Genomic DNA, 15,088 nt, shown 5'->3' on the forward strand with positions numbered 1-15,088 from the left:
CGTCGGTTATCTTCCCTCCTGATTACATTTCCTGCCCATGTCATTTATTTTTCTTGATTTGCACTAAGATGTCATTAACTCGCGTTTGTTCCCTCGCCCCTCACATTCTTCGCTAATCAGATCAACGGTACAACCGACGAAGCCTACACCTACGGCGAAGTAGCAGAACAGGTGGATGCCGTGAGGACAGCGCTATGGCGACTAGGCCATGAAGCTGGAGACAAGATCCTGCTCCTCAGCGCAAATCGGACGCAACTGCTGCCAATGTTTCTGGGTGCAGCATGCGCCAACGTGGCGTCCGTCTGTGAAATCCCGGGCTTCAGTGTCGGTGAGTAAGCCAAAAGGTTTTTCACCATCCGAGCGTAGACAGTCAAAGGGATGTGGAAGATCCAACATTACAACAAAGCATGGCCAATGGACGCAAAAGCGACTCAGCGAAGGCAATGTAATAGCAGTCGAGTTGTCTTATTGTGTCCCGCATCAAGTAAATACAGAACTTAGATAGATAGATAGAGAGAGATGGCGGGAGAGAGAATGGCATGAAGGTTGACCAGAGAAGAGCCAAATGACAGATACAAAGTTCAATAAAGGAGCTAATCTTATATGGTTTACCCTACATGCATATGAAGAAAGTTATGAAAATTAAAGGGTGTGAGAAGAAGGGAGTCACAGCGGCACGCGGTCAGAGTGAGTCACACAAGTCATCCTTCACTAAAATTACAATAAATTATATGGTGTTACATGCCAAAGCCACCATCTTATTATGAGGCACGCCATAGGGGGTGACTGCAGAATAATTTGAACCAGCTGGGGTTCCTTAACGTGCCCAAAAATTTAAGTACACCGATGTTTTCGTATTCCTCCCCCGTTTAAAGGCAGTGGCATGGCCGTGATTTGATCCCGCTTCCCCGTAATTACAAGCCCAACACTACAGCAACTAAGCAACCACGGCAGGTTCAACTAAACATCGGAGCAGGCCTTTAAATGTCTGATGTTCAAGCATTTCCCGAAACTAACCGTTTATAATTCTGTTAAGAAAGTGGACCAGCTTTTTGCACTATTTGCACTATTTAATCATGCAAAACGCAATCCACTTTAAAATCTATGCTGCATTGTCAAACGTATCGAGGTCTGAAGAGAAATAGGCATTGATCTTAGCCCTCGACAGATTGGACAACCGTCCCCTTCTTGACCTTGACCTACGCTTACACATCGGTGAAAGAAGAGAGAAGAGAATAATCATTTTTATTGGGCGAATGCAGCTTTGAAGAGTCGTCCTCATTCCAGAATGCTTTGAGCTCGGGCCGCGTCCTGGACACTCGCAATCAGACGTTCCTAATCCTCGAGGTCGGAGCTGGCCAAGGCTCTCTCCCAAACCTCTTTCATACCTAGGAATTTGGGACAAGTGTTTAGTTTCATTTTTCTCCACCACGTGGCAAAACGACCTTAAAAATTTGAATTTGGGTCGTGTCGTATGTTACAATGCGCAACAAAAGAAAACATATTAAAGAGAAGCAAACACACACACACACTCTGACACTGTTGCTTCACCTCGGTACTTGAAAACGAGCGCGCTCATGAATCAGCCTTATGTTGAAGACAACCTGCTACTTGCTCGACTGGCAATGAATCGACGATTGTGCTAGACACATTGCCAGACAGCTCGTCGGCATTCCGGGCGAGATGTCAGGCCGAGATAATGGCTACCGCAAAGCTTCCATTTCGTTTCCTTCATTGTTTTTTTTTCTATTATTTGTGCACCACTGCGGCCGTGGTCTTCCGTATAGTCAGCTTTATGTTTCTTGGGTTTCCGATAGAACCGGTGGGATGTAATGAGAAGAAGCTTAAGCTCGGGCCTATCTTCGATGTCGGCCACTCAGCCACTAAAAGGCATGCGTTTATGAGAAAACTGCTCAACGACCTGAATGAGCGTTGTTGCATTTAAGAGAGAACGTTAAATCAGAATGATTGCAACAAAAATAACTTTTATTTAGTCCAGTATTGACAAGACTTGTCGGAAATCAGTAAATCTGAAAAAAAGAATAGAAGTACGAAGTTTACAAATCCATTAGCTAGCATCAAAAACTAATATCACGCCTCTATAAACTGCATCCCTTGGAGCATCTCAATTGGGCAAATTTGACGTATGAGTTTATGACCTATGTGAAGTTGTTACAATACTTGCAGAGGTTTTGCGAATGCCACATTCAGGTGTTAGTGGTGTATTTCAGGGTCGCATTTTCGTCCTCGTTAAATAAAATATTAGGTGCAGCTTAGATAGTTGCGATATCCTTTTTAGTTGCTGAGGTGCAGGCTTGTATATGCAGGTATTGTTACTTGAAATTTCGCATTTTTCGGAATTTTAGAAAAAGTGGAAGTTAAATAAAAATTCGCTTTCTGAAATCTCATTTTAAATGTTTCATTTAGTTCATTATAGCTCATTAATTTCGGTGCAGTGGTTGTAAGCACAAAGGATTGCTCACCTCCCATGAAGGAGCTAAAGCTTTTTATTTACTCTATTCACTCTCATACTCACAGCGCCATTTAGGCATTACGGTGGGGGGGGAGGGTTACATACATCAATGTAAACAGCTTATGGCATCCAATAAACAGCAATAAACTATGCAATACAATGAAAGAGAAAAAGAAAAAACCGCAGAAATGACACGACAAAAATGGTAAATCAGGATATCAATGTACAGCACGCAGGAAACGGCATCGCACAATTAAGGAATAAAGCACTGCGGAATCATAGCAAACTCTACAATTACTGTATACTGTAAAATGAAAAGGAAAATTTCAAAGAGCATTTCAAAATGTTCATTATTAAGTATGCTAACTACGGCAGCAGGTATCGATTCCATTCTAAAATGGTTTTGGGGGAATAGGTGCTTTTGAAAAGCTTAGTTCTACAAGTGTATTCCCTAACCTTGAGCTCGTGATCTGTTCGTCTTGATATGTAATGTGGTTGAAGAATATACTTATTACGGTCTATTCCAATTTGGCCATAAAATATATTGTGAAAAAGTTCCAAGCGTAATGCCTGCCTTCTCTTTTCTAAGGTGTCCCATTTTAATGTTTGTTTTGCACTAGTAATACTAAGGTTTCTGTCATAGTTGCCGATTACGTACCGTGCTGCTATATTCTGAACTCTCAAGTTTATCTCGGTCGGTACACGTAGGAGGGTCGCATACGGTACATCCATATTCTAAAATGGGTCTAATATAGCTTTTGTACAGAAGATCACGAGTATGCTGTGGAAAGAGTTTTGTATTGCGCTGTAGAAATCCTAACACTTTGCATGCCTTTGCTGTAATGAAATCAACGTGCCTGTGCCAACATATGGACGTTGTGAGGAATACACCCAAGTATTTGTACTCGGAAACAATCTGCAATGGGTAACCGGATAGATAATATACGGCTTCTGGCATACACTTTTTGGTAAAGCGCATGTGGACAGTTTTCTTTGTGTTTATTTGCATATGTGACTCTCTGCACCAGTTTTGTAGTTTAACTAAATCATTTTGCAAAATAACAGTATCGGCAATGCTTGTAATGTCCCTATATATTATCAGATCATCAGCAAACAATCTTACGGAAGAAATAATAGTGTTGGGAAGGTCATTTATAAATAATAAGAAAAGTAATGGGCCCAATACCGAGCCCTGGGGGACGCCAAAGGTTACGCGGGCCGCACTAGATTCTGCGCCAGTTATCCCTACATGCTGAAACCGCAAAGAAAGGTATTCCTGAATCCATGCAATTACTTGTTCATTGATATTAAACTAACGTAGTTTACATACAAGCAATGTGTGATCCACCAGGCCTACAGCTTTTCTAAAATCTACAAACACCGAGTCAACACAAGAACGAGCATCCAGTGCACCTCAGACTTCATGAACGAATTCTGGTAACTCAGTTGTACAGGAAAGCCCTTGCCTGAAACCATGCTGTTTCTGATTCAGGAGGTTAGCATCCGTAATGTGTGTAATCATGTTACTGCACAAGACGTGCTCTAATACTTTGCAGACAATACTTATTAGAGGTATCGGTCTGTAATTGCCGACTAGTTCGCGAGGCCCCGATTTATACAGTGGTACAACGCACGCCATCTTCCATTCGTGTGGTAGGACCCCGGCGTTCAATGACTTCGAGTACAGTATCTTAAGAAAGGGAGGGATGAACGACGCACACAATTTGACAAAAGCGCCCGTCAATCCATGACGCCCCCCTGCTTTGCTGGAATATATATATTCAAGAAGAGACTGTATTTCACTTTCAGCGATAATTATATCATCCATGTTTTTGATGACCTCATTAGCCGACGGATGCAGAATTGCACTCGAGGCACTGGGTGAGAAAATGGAAGCAATAAACTTGTTGAAGCAGTTGGCTTTTTCTAAGCTATTTTCTATTTCCACTCATTCATGCTGAAGTGATGGAATACATACTTTGTCTTTTCTGGAATCTTTAACAAGATTCCAGAATAGCTTTTTTGTAGCTTGAAATCGAGAAGGCAAAGTACCAAAGAATTCTTTTTTTGCTTGGCGGATTTTTGTTTGCAGCATTATGGTTATGGTCGCAAGTTGATCGCAAGTTTCCGAAATGGAGTTTCTTTTATATTTCCTGTATATCCTATTCCTTTTACTAGTAAGGCGTCAAAGCTCATCATTAAAACATGGCTTAGATTTGGCACGCCATTTGGTCTGCACCCACGACGGCACATTGTTTTCTTGCATCTTAAGCATTTTTGCTTTAAAAAGGAACCATAACTCATCAACGCCGATTGTTTCAGAAAGTATTTCGAACTCCGGGAGGCATTCTTCTAATGCAAGTCCTATTTCATTTATGTTGGCTTGGCTGTATTCATACATCCTCCTGGCTCCCGAGCTTTGCATCTTTTCGTACGTCAACTTCATTTCCTAAACCACAGCTTTATGGTCGCTAATACCTGGCACCACCAAAACTTTCCTAATCGATTTTGGCTGATTGGTTAAAATTAAGTCTAAGACTTTATTTTTATTCCCGTTAGCTTCCCATTAGGTTCGATTTAGGATATTGTTGCTGAAAGAAGAAGCAAGAAGGGTAGCGTGTTTGCAGTATGGTGGCCGCACTTCGATGGGACGAAATGCGACAACACCCGTGTACTTAGATTTAGTTATGCGTTAAAGAACCGCAAGTTGTCGCAATTTTCCTGAGTCTCCCACTATGGCGTGCCTCGTAATCATATGGTGGTTTTGGCAGGTAAAACTCTATGATTTTGTTTATTTAGAGAATGTGCAGTAATTCACAGTAATTGTCAAGTGCAATTCTACCGCAGGCTACTCCTTGAAGCACTGTCTTCAGTCCCAAGCTCGTGCTCATGTACCTCAGCGTTGTGCAGAGCTGTGCAGTGTATTTCCTCCTGGCGTGGAAGCACCATGCCACTTATTTTTATGCGGAAACACACTTGTATCGTTTTAGGCGATTGACAAGAACGACGTCATAGGAAGTCTGGATGGAGCCAGTAGTAGGTGCGATCGGAGAGATCTCGTAGGTTACGTCAATTACCTGACAAAGGACCCGGTAAGGCCGGAATAGCGGGACATTAGTTTTTCCGAGCTGCCGAAGCGGCGGGTGGGAGATCGCAGGACTAGATCTCTGGGAAAATAATCGGCATCCCGCTGACTAATGTCACAAATCTTTTTTCGCATTTTCTAAGAAGCACAAAGGCGACGGTGAGCAACTTGGAATGTTTCAAGAGATCTAGCAATGACATGTCGGGTATATTGAAACAAGGGCTCTTGAGCGGGTGGCAGTGTTGTATTAAAAGGCAATAGTGGATCTTGGTCGTACAAGCAACAATATGGCGAGGAACCTATAGTGCCGTAGCGTGATAAATTGTACGTGAACTTGACAAAAGTGAGAGCCATATCCGAATCACGATGGTTTTCAGAAACACACATGGAGAGCTTGTCCGTTATTGTTCGAATAAGCCGCTCAGTAAGAACGTTCGCCTGAGGGTGGTATGCTGTACTAAGTTTGTGTTTTGGCCGAACAGGAGCGGAGCAAGTAGTCCACAACTGTAGAGAGGAACGAGCGACTCCTGTCGGTGTGTTGACGAGAAGTGCCGTGGTGAACAATGATGTTGTGCAACAGGAAGTAGGAGACGTCTGTTGGAACGGCTCTGTTTAACGCCAACCGAGTTGAATAATCAGTTGCGACGGCAATCCATTTGTTGCATCAGTCAGACGTGCGGAAAGGTGCCAAGAGGTCTACACCAACAAGATAGAAGTGTTCTGTAGGAATGCCAAGAGGTAGGAGTAAACCAATAGTGAGCTCAGATGGCTTCTTCTGTAGTTGACATAACTCACAACAAACGACGTAGCGGCGGACAGATCGCTACAGACCAGGCCGAAAGAATCGTTGCCGGACACCGTCGTACGTACTGATTTGCCGAGGTGACTAAAAGTTGGTAGATCGTACAGCTTGGACAGAACAGTGGTGCGAAGATGCTAGCGAAGGACCAGCTCCATCGCACATCGACTAGCGTAAATGCTGCGCTGATATAAAGCGCCGTCCTGGAATAGGAACATGTCAAGAGAATGATCACATGATCTAGATGTGAACCTGTCCATGATACCACATGTACTGCATCTCAATGCTGTTCGGTAGCGAGGTCAGCGAAGCACATAGCGAAAATACAGAAGCAGAAGCATAGGTCGCAGGAATATCAGGAGCATGGTCTGTGCTGTAGTACAAGCAGTTAGCACCTTCGTGTAAATTCATACAGGCAACTGTGTATGAGTATTTCTCTAGGCGTAGCGCGCAGTGACCTAGGCGACCGGTAGGCTCTTTGAGGGACGAAAGCCAGCAGAGCGCATGGTGGTCTGCGGTAAATGTAAAGAGTCGAGCATAAAGGTAAGGGCGAGATTTCGCCACTGCCTAGAGAAGTGCAAGGCACTCACGTTCAGTAATGAAATAATTCCGCTCATCTGGCTGAAGCAGAGGGCTGGCATGGGCAATGACGAGGCCGTGGCGCCCTTGATATTGGCAAAAAATAGCACCGATTCCACGACCACTGGCATCAGTGCGGACTTTTGTTGGAGCAGTCTGGTCGAAGTGCGCAAGAAGGAATGGAGATAGTAGGAGAGATAGACTTCGAGAAGGCAGTTGCTTGTCCACGTCCCCAAGAAAATGAAACGCCTGCCTTCAGAAGAGCAGATGGCGGGTGACCTCCGCAAAATTGTGCATGAGGCGCCGGAAGTACGAGCACAGGCCCACGAAGCTCTGGACATAGTTAGCACATGTTGGCACGGGAAACTTCTTTACGGCACGAGCTTTGCCCGGGTCTGGGCACACAACACATAAATCAACAAAATGACTGAGGATAGTAATTTGGTGGCGTCCGAAGTAACATTTAGACAAATTAATTTGAAGGCCAGCATTGTGAAAAGGAGAAAGAACGAGCAGGAGTCGCTCCTGGTGCGTGGCAAATGTAGGAGCAAAACCGACGTCGTCATCTAAGCAACAAATAAAGCTGGACCACTTCAGGTCATCAAGGAGTGTGTCCATCATGCGTTCACAAGTAGATGGAGAATTACATAAGCCGAAGGGCATAAATTTGAACTCGAATAAGCCATCGGGTGTTACAAAGGCGGTTTTCTCGAGGCCCATGTTGTCGACGGTAGTCTGCCAGTAACCGGAGCCATAGTCGATAGAAGGAAAGTACTTCGCATAGTGGAGGCAGTCGAGGGCGTCATCAAGGCGTGGTAGAGGACGAACGTCTTTCTTGGTGATCTTGGTAAGGTGCCTATATTCCATGTAGAAGCACCAGCTGGCGTCCTTTTGAGTGGAACGACAGAGGACGGCCAAAGACTGGATGATGGTTCAACGATTCCTCGAGAGAGAATCTTCTCGACATCCATTGGCATTACTTGTGGTTCGTCCAAGGACAGAGGGTATGGACGTCCGCACGCCAAGTTTCATTCTAGACGCCAGCGCTCGTTTCTCCCCTGGCGGAACGATTTCACCTCCAACGGGTGTAGGTTTCCGCAGCCGCTTCCCTTAACGATCGCGCCCGCGTTCAGTTCCCGCTGCGCGCGAAATGTCTCAGCTAGTTCTTCGAGGGTGCGTTAAGAGTAAGCTTTAGCTCGGGCCCAACTCCGACGCGGCCTATTCAAGTACATGTAAAACGCAAAAACGTTTTTATGAGATAACCCCTGGACTGATTTTGACGAAATTTGTTGCATTTGAAAGCGAAAGTTAAATTCTAGTGACTGTTGGAAGCGGAATTTCGATTTAGGGCTTTAATTTTCTTAAAACGATTTTCAAATATTTGACCGTTTGAAAAAAATAGAAGCACGAAGTTTACAAGTTGATAGCTATGCATCAAGAACTCATATCGCGGTTCTGTAAACGGCATCCATTGGATCATTCAAAGCGGACAAATTCATTATGTCATCTTACATCTTACATGAATTTGTTACGTTGGTTACAACGGTTTTACAAAAGTTGTATTTCCCTATGATAAATTTTTTTATATTCATGTGTAACATATCAATTTTGTCCGCTATGGATGTAATTTTAGATGCAATTCACAGAATTGTATTATCATTCTTAGTGGTTGAGTTACAGAGTTGTAAACTTGATAGTTTCGTTTTTTGAAAATTTTTGATTTTCGCCAATTTTTAATAAAAGATTGGCTACCTAACTCAAAAATTCGGAACCAACAGTCACTAGATTTTAATTTTTTCTTTTAAATGCAACAAACCTCGTCAAATTTGGTGCAGTGGTTGCCGAGAAAAACGAATTCTCATTTTACATGTATTTAGATAGGAGCACTCGAGCTAAAGCTTCCTCTAAACCTGCCGCTGTGGGGCTCAGGCGAGTGAGTTGCGCGCGTTCTTCGGCTTCGGCAATCTCCTCGGCACTGTTATGCAGCCCCAGCTTCAGTAGATCCTCGGTATGGGTCCTAATTGGTAGCCCGACAGCCCTCTTGACTACTTTTCGGAAGAGAGCGTTGAGCTTGTCTCGTTCCGCTCTGAACCAGTTGTGCATAGAAATTGTGAACGTGAAGTGACATAGTGCGAAGGCATTGATCAGCCCGAGGAGATTGCTTTCCTTCATGCCTCGGTGCGGGTTTGCATTTCTGCGAAAGAGGCGTAAAGCGTTGTTCGTCTTTTCAATGATCTTGCGAAGCACCGTTACCCAAGAATTGTTAACTGAAGTGACGGCCTTATAAGAGCAGTTGCAAAATCTCATAGTAGGAGACACTTCAGTTTCACAGCGTCTATTTCACAGTGGAGAGACGAGAAAGTAAAATGTGGACGAACGCAATATGCGCTTGTCCGTGTTTTTTCTCTCGACCCTGGTCGTTTGAGGCAATCTTCCTCAAGTGTGGAAAACCAACACGCCCAACACTCAGTACTTCTATGTCACTCGGATGAACCACACAAGCTCATGCAGGAGCACACCTTAGGGCGTGCGTTTTGTTAGGATTAATATTCGGTCACACAAATACACATCAGTGATAAAATTCATGTACGCCTTCTGAAAGTTTTAAGGCTCATAGATACAATCAAGAAATATTTTCCTGACGAAAGGTCATTTGAGAAGATGACATAACGTATTTAAAAAAAATTACATAAGAAAATTTCTGGACACATCTTCTGACTATCAGTATGAAGCAATGTGACTCCATAACGGGCGATAGTTTTATTACGCCTCAAACTAGGTCCATTGCCATTGATTTCCCTTATTTAGCGGCGGTGGCGTAAATGATTATAGGGTTCTAAACTATCAAGCGCACAAATAAACAACATATTAAAGAAAATGAGTAAGAAGAGAGTGATATTTCAAAAGTGGAAAGAGAGAGAGACAGAGATAATTTCTTTGAATAAAGGCAGAGAGGTCGGCCTGAGCTGACGCGCTCTAGCCTGCTACTCTGCACAGGAGGAGGGGAAACAGGGACATAAAGGTGTGATGAGGGATGATAATTACATAGAAAGAGAGATGCGCAACAGTGAAAGCAAGTTCAACATTCTGATAATAAACATTCAGAAAGCTAATTCATGAAGCCACTATCTGGTTCCGTATATAGTCAGTAGCCACCAATTCAAGTGAACTTAAATGCGCTAAGACGAAGCTGGTGTGTGGGCCTGCCCTGCATGAGCAGCACAAGCGCCAAAGAAAAGCTTTGTAGCATGTAAAGAGCTGTAATAAGCGGCTCCAGCACGGCGAGCAGCTGCAGGACACTTTTAGCGGCCAGATTCTGGAGACCACGAAGAATCGCACGCATTGACTCCACCATGCGCTTCAGCATTTCCTGTACAGTTTTCTTCTCATTGTGTACATCTCCTTGCTTGCCCGTAGTGCCACCGGTTTCATTCGCCGTATCATTCTTGGCTTCATGGCGCAGAGGATCACTAGGGCCCGCTGGCATGGCCGTGGACCTAGAGGGCAGCAAAGCCCATTCCGTGTATTTATCAGCCGGTGCAGGTGAATGTTTGCCGCGTGCTGTCATTGATCTTGAATTAGCATCGGCGCCGTTACCGTCCTCGATGCGCGCACAGGCAGAGGTGGTGGTGGAGCCCGTGCCCCGCTATGTACTTCTTCTGAAATGGGTTTGTGGCGCCTCTTTCGCAATCGTCGGTCACTCTGACGAACAGATTGAGCAGCCTCTTTACGTGAAGGTTGGTCTCTCGCCATTTTTCGAAGAATACGAACTTCTTGTTTCATCTTTGGACATTCCTTCGAAGTCGCTTCGTAAGAGCCAGTACAGTTCAGACATTTAAATGAAGACGCATCACAGTAGGTGGTATTATACTCTTCAACACAACGCGAGCAGGTGGCTTCACTTCTACAAACAGCGCTTATGTGTCCTACCTTTAGACATTTTCGGCACTGAACGGGCCTCGGAATGAATGGTCGTACACGGTGTATCACGTAGCCCACTTTGACAGATGCTGGTAATGTCGAAGTAGCAAATATTAACTTGATACATCGGGAGTTCCACAAGCGGTGAATCTGAAGAATGCGTACTGATGACCTCAAAACACCCTTGAGGCCCGCATGCTTGATGTCAAGCTCTACGTCGGAAATCATGCCAGTCGTTGTCTCCTTCCCGTAAGTAATAAATGAGCAGACAGGGATTGCGCTTAACTGTGGAATGGTCTTAAATTGCTCCAGTATTGCGGAATTTTTCACATATATTGTCAGGATGTTCTTGCAAGCGTTGATCCTATTCTCGTTGATTTGCCCAGAGCCACACTTTCAAAATATTCGGTTAGAAACTGCCTGCTGGGGGATTTCATGCTACGTGACGTCGAGACCGGCATGTAAGAAACCATGAAGGATTCCTGCTCACTCTGATTCGATAAGGTCTCAGTAGATATATGGCGCATCTTCTTCATACTGTGGCCCATGACTGCGGTGTACTCGCCGTCAGAGTCCATGGCTTCTGGCGTGGAGCTCACCCAAGAATCGAGCTGGTCCGAGCTTCCATATGCACGTCGTCCAAAAGTGAGCGATGAAGCAGATGACTGAACTTGTTCAGGTGGTCGTGGGAACATCTTCTTGCTCATCTTTCATGAAGTGAAGCTCACGAAAATGGCAAAAACGTAAAAATTGCATAATAGCTAGAAACCCAGAACGCCAGTGAGCTCTGGGAACTTCTTACTCTTCCTTCGTTCTATTCAAAAGTGTGAAAGGACACGACAGCAAACAGAGAAAGCGTGTATTGCGTTATTGAGCTGCTGATATAGCATATGATGAAACAAAATCAATACGGAAAATGCACAGCATTGACTAGGGAGTTTTATAAAATAGCGCAGTCAAACATTGTTTTCTAAGCCGTGTAGTTGCCTTGAAGTTTGCCTCACTTACCTGAACCGTCCCTCAGTGCCTCTTGGCCTCAAATTACCGCGTGATAACTCTTACCAACTGAAAACCTCATGTATGTCTTACTGTATAAAGACCATATACCAAATATACCATATAGTATATACTGTAGAAAGGCCATTTGTACCGCCCTGGTACAAAACGGGTCAGAGTTATGCGATAGTTCCCAAATTCTTTCTTCTAGCAAGACTTACTGCCACGCACCGTTCATGAAAGTGCACCCCTCGATTAGAAAGAGAGCGAACAATTTTTTGAATCAATCAGTTACGTGGAATCACATTCAGACAGCTATGCCAGATCAGACAGCTCAGTGCGCGGTTTCTCCAAGTTTGTGTGTGAATGCGCTTGGCTGTGCGCTTGGCTGTACGTTTATCTTGGAGGTAATCCGCGCCGGGTTCTAGCCTGCGATACGAGATGGCATGACCCTTCGCATGAGCTGTGTCCCCGCGCACCTGGTGTTATGTTTCCGCCATTGCATAAGGCCAGAATACATGGAGCGAACTTTCCCGAGGTAGTTCGGGAGGCAGAAAATCTGCCGTGGCGCGACGCCGTACGTTCGTCGGGCTGCGCCACATGGAGCGAAGACACGGCGGCGCCGCCGGCTCGTCGCTGCGTTGTTATCAGTGCGACTAGACGAGGCAAATGCGCTGTAGTGAAACACATGACACAAAAAAATATTAACGACAACTATTATCGCTTTTGAATTGCGGAACACTCTAAAAACTCGTACAATTTTGTTTAGAAATGATTTACAGTGTTTTCTATGTGTTTGAGGCAGTGATGTGCCGATGTAGTTTAAAGAAATCGGCGATGCTGTGCGTTATGGCAACACTGGGCGAGTAAACAACTTTCAGCTCCTCCAACTCCGCGGCTCTGTTCTATGGCTCAACGCGCGGGCGGCCGCGCCGCTTTGGATGCCATTAATACGAAAAGCGGGAGACTGGCGTGAACGATAGAGCGGCATCGGGACACACGGACAAGCGGGGAAGCCTAGTCGGAAGTCGGGGCGGATAGTGAGACTTGGTTGGCTCACTTTGGGGTGCCGCTCTTTTGCCGCTTCCGGTATCGTCGACGGCCGATGAACTTTTCTGTGCCAGCTAGATCGGCGGCGAAAGACGTTTTCTCCGCCGCCGCGCGTCGCGCGTACGCCGCCGGGCGTCGAACGCCGACTATTCGTCGCATATTCGATCCATGTATTCTGGCCTTTATACGGTGGAAAGATACCATTGCTTCCCAGCATCAGACGTGTTCTGGCGATGTACCGATAAGCGATACGCTCACTATTGGCTTTCTCGTGGGTGCTCAGGGCCGGTATTTTTTAGCGGTGCCTTTTCCGATTCCATGCTTTTTCAGGATTTTCGCTCTTGGCCAGTGGTCAGAGCGACGGTCGTCCAACATTATCAACGGGATCAGGCGGCCGCGTGTGGTTGATGATAAGAATAGCATAGAATAACGCATAATGCATCGCTACAATATAGCGGCCCAGGGTGTGTTTGTAACTGGTTCAGACTGCGACGTCCGCAACCACGGTAGAAGCGATCGAGCTCGACGCCTGCTTTCTATTTCTCGTTTTATTTTTTGTCGTCGCCGTGATATGGTTGTGTAAAGCCCAAATGCCGTATGAAAGAGCGACTCGTACCTCATGGGTGCGTGAAAAAGCACGTAACAGTGAGCATAAATGGATCGAAGGCTTGATGGAATTTATCTTCCCATGCGCCCAGTATTCGGGTTAGTTGGAGGTCACGTCATCAAACGCGCTCTAGGGTAAGAGAGTGTGCGCGTTCTCCTCTATCCTTGCCGTAGCTGCGAATGAGTGTGCGCGGCGCACGCTTACGCGGCCCGGGGGCCGCATCTAGTTCTTGGTGATCATTGGTGGGTGCAATGATTCAGGGCGAGCAGGGATGACTGCTAACTTCATGCGTGCTGTCTTCCTTCCCGGGCTGTCTTTTCGTACCCCTAGTTTTGCAGATAGCATAGTCTAAGTTCAGTGAAAGTGGTAATTGGAGATTCCTGACAAAGCCCGCACTATAGTGAGTACGGCAGATGATGAAGAATCCAATTTGTGGAATCGCGGTGAATATCGCGGCTGTGCAAATCGTCGTTCTAGCGTAATGCCACCATTGTGACAGCGAGTGCTCGTAGTCATCCAATGAGATATTTACAGGTTTACATGGTCCGTGCATTACACACTATGCTTGTTATTTTAATTAGTAAGTGTACGTTTACTACAATATATATGGCCCAGATAACTAACGTAATAAGTCGTGTAACGCCGCACCTTCCTGCCAAAATTTTGACGAGCCTTACATGAAACAGAGCCATTTGACCTAATTTATCCCGATACGTGTACGAAATCCGCCGTAATCCTCCGCAATAACCTCCTCTCGACATCTAGTAGCGACGCGCGAAAGTGCGCTGCGCGGGAAAATTCCCTGTTTAGCGTGATCGGGATTAGCCCACCGAATGCGATTGCTTCTCGGTTGGATCTCTGTTTAATGTTGGCTGTCATTGGGGGTTCGGCACTTGCACGCATTTATACGGTAACAATTAATCTTCGTGCAAGTGTCCGATACTTCGCTCTCGCTACCATTTCTTCGACTCTGAGTCCTAGCAGAGCGCTGCTGCGCATGACTGCTGTCTGATTTTGAGTGAATCCGGCTTGGCTGCATTTCGGTTATATATATATATATATATATATATATATATATATATATATATATATATATTTATTTATGACTCCTGCATGCAAGTGGTGATGTTTCCATTCCTAATGAGTGTGGCAAATGTTTTTATACGAGTTCTTTTTTGTGATTAATGGTTAGCATGCACTGCCTACTGCACAGAAGCAATACAGTCAGACATAACTCACGCGCATTTAACATGCCTTTGATGAAAGACTAACGAAGAGGTCACTGAAGTCTGCAGGCTTTCTTTATTCAGGATTTAAAAACCCCCGCAAAGCAATTTGAAGCGAGGTGCACATACAGCACCTATACACTTACATACAACATATCCATTCTCTAGGCATATGCTATCAATACCATTAAAAATAATTGTTAGGTGGCTACCTCCTTCTCTGCAAAATTTTAATGAACTTTGTCCTATGTATACGTTGAATATATGGTGTTTGCGCATGATATTCAGAGTGAAAATTAAAAAAAAAAACGTTGAAGTGACAAAATGCGGAGGAGATAGTCGCCGCTGGTGC

General features: G+C 45.0%; 1 protein-coding gene across 3 annotated transcripts in view; it reads left to right on the plus strand.

The window, feature by feature from the left end:
- The window catches only part of LOC142583266 (uncharacterized), a 98,854-nt gene that overhangs the window by 30,213 nt on the left and 53,553 nt on the right, over nucleotides 1-15,088 (plus strand). For all 3 annotated transcript variants that reach the window (XM_075693658.1, XM_075693656.1, XM_075693657.1), the window contains exon 3: nucleotides 121-328. In XM_075693658.1, the coding sequence (XP_075549773.1) occupies nucleotides 121-328 (208 nt within the window). The remainder of the gene's footprint in view (nucleotides 1-120; nucleotides 329-15,088) is intronic.

Source organism: Dermacentor variabilis, chromosome 5, assembly GCF_050947875.1.
Source record: "Dermacentor variabilis isolate Ectoservices chromosome 5, ASM5094787v1, whole genome shotgun sequence".
NCBI classification, from domain to species: Eukaryota; Metazoa; Arthropoda; class Arachnida; order Ixodida; family Ixodidae; genus Dermacentor; species Dermacentor variabilis.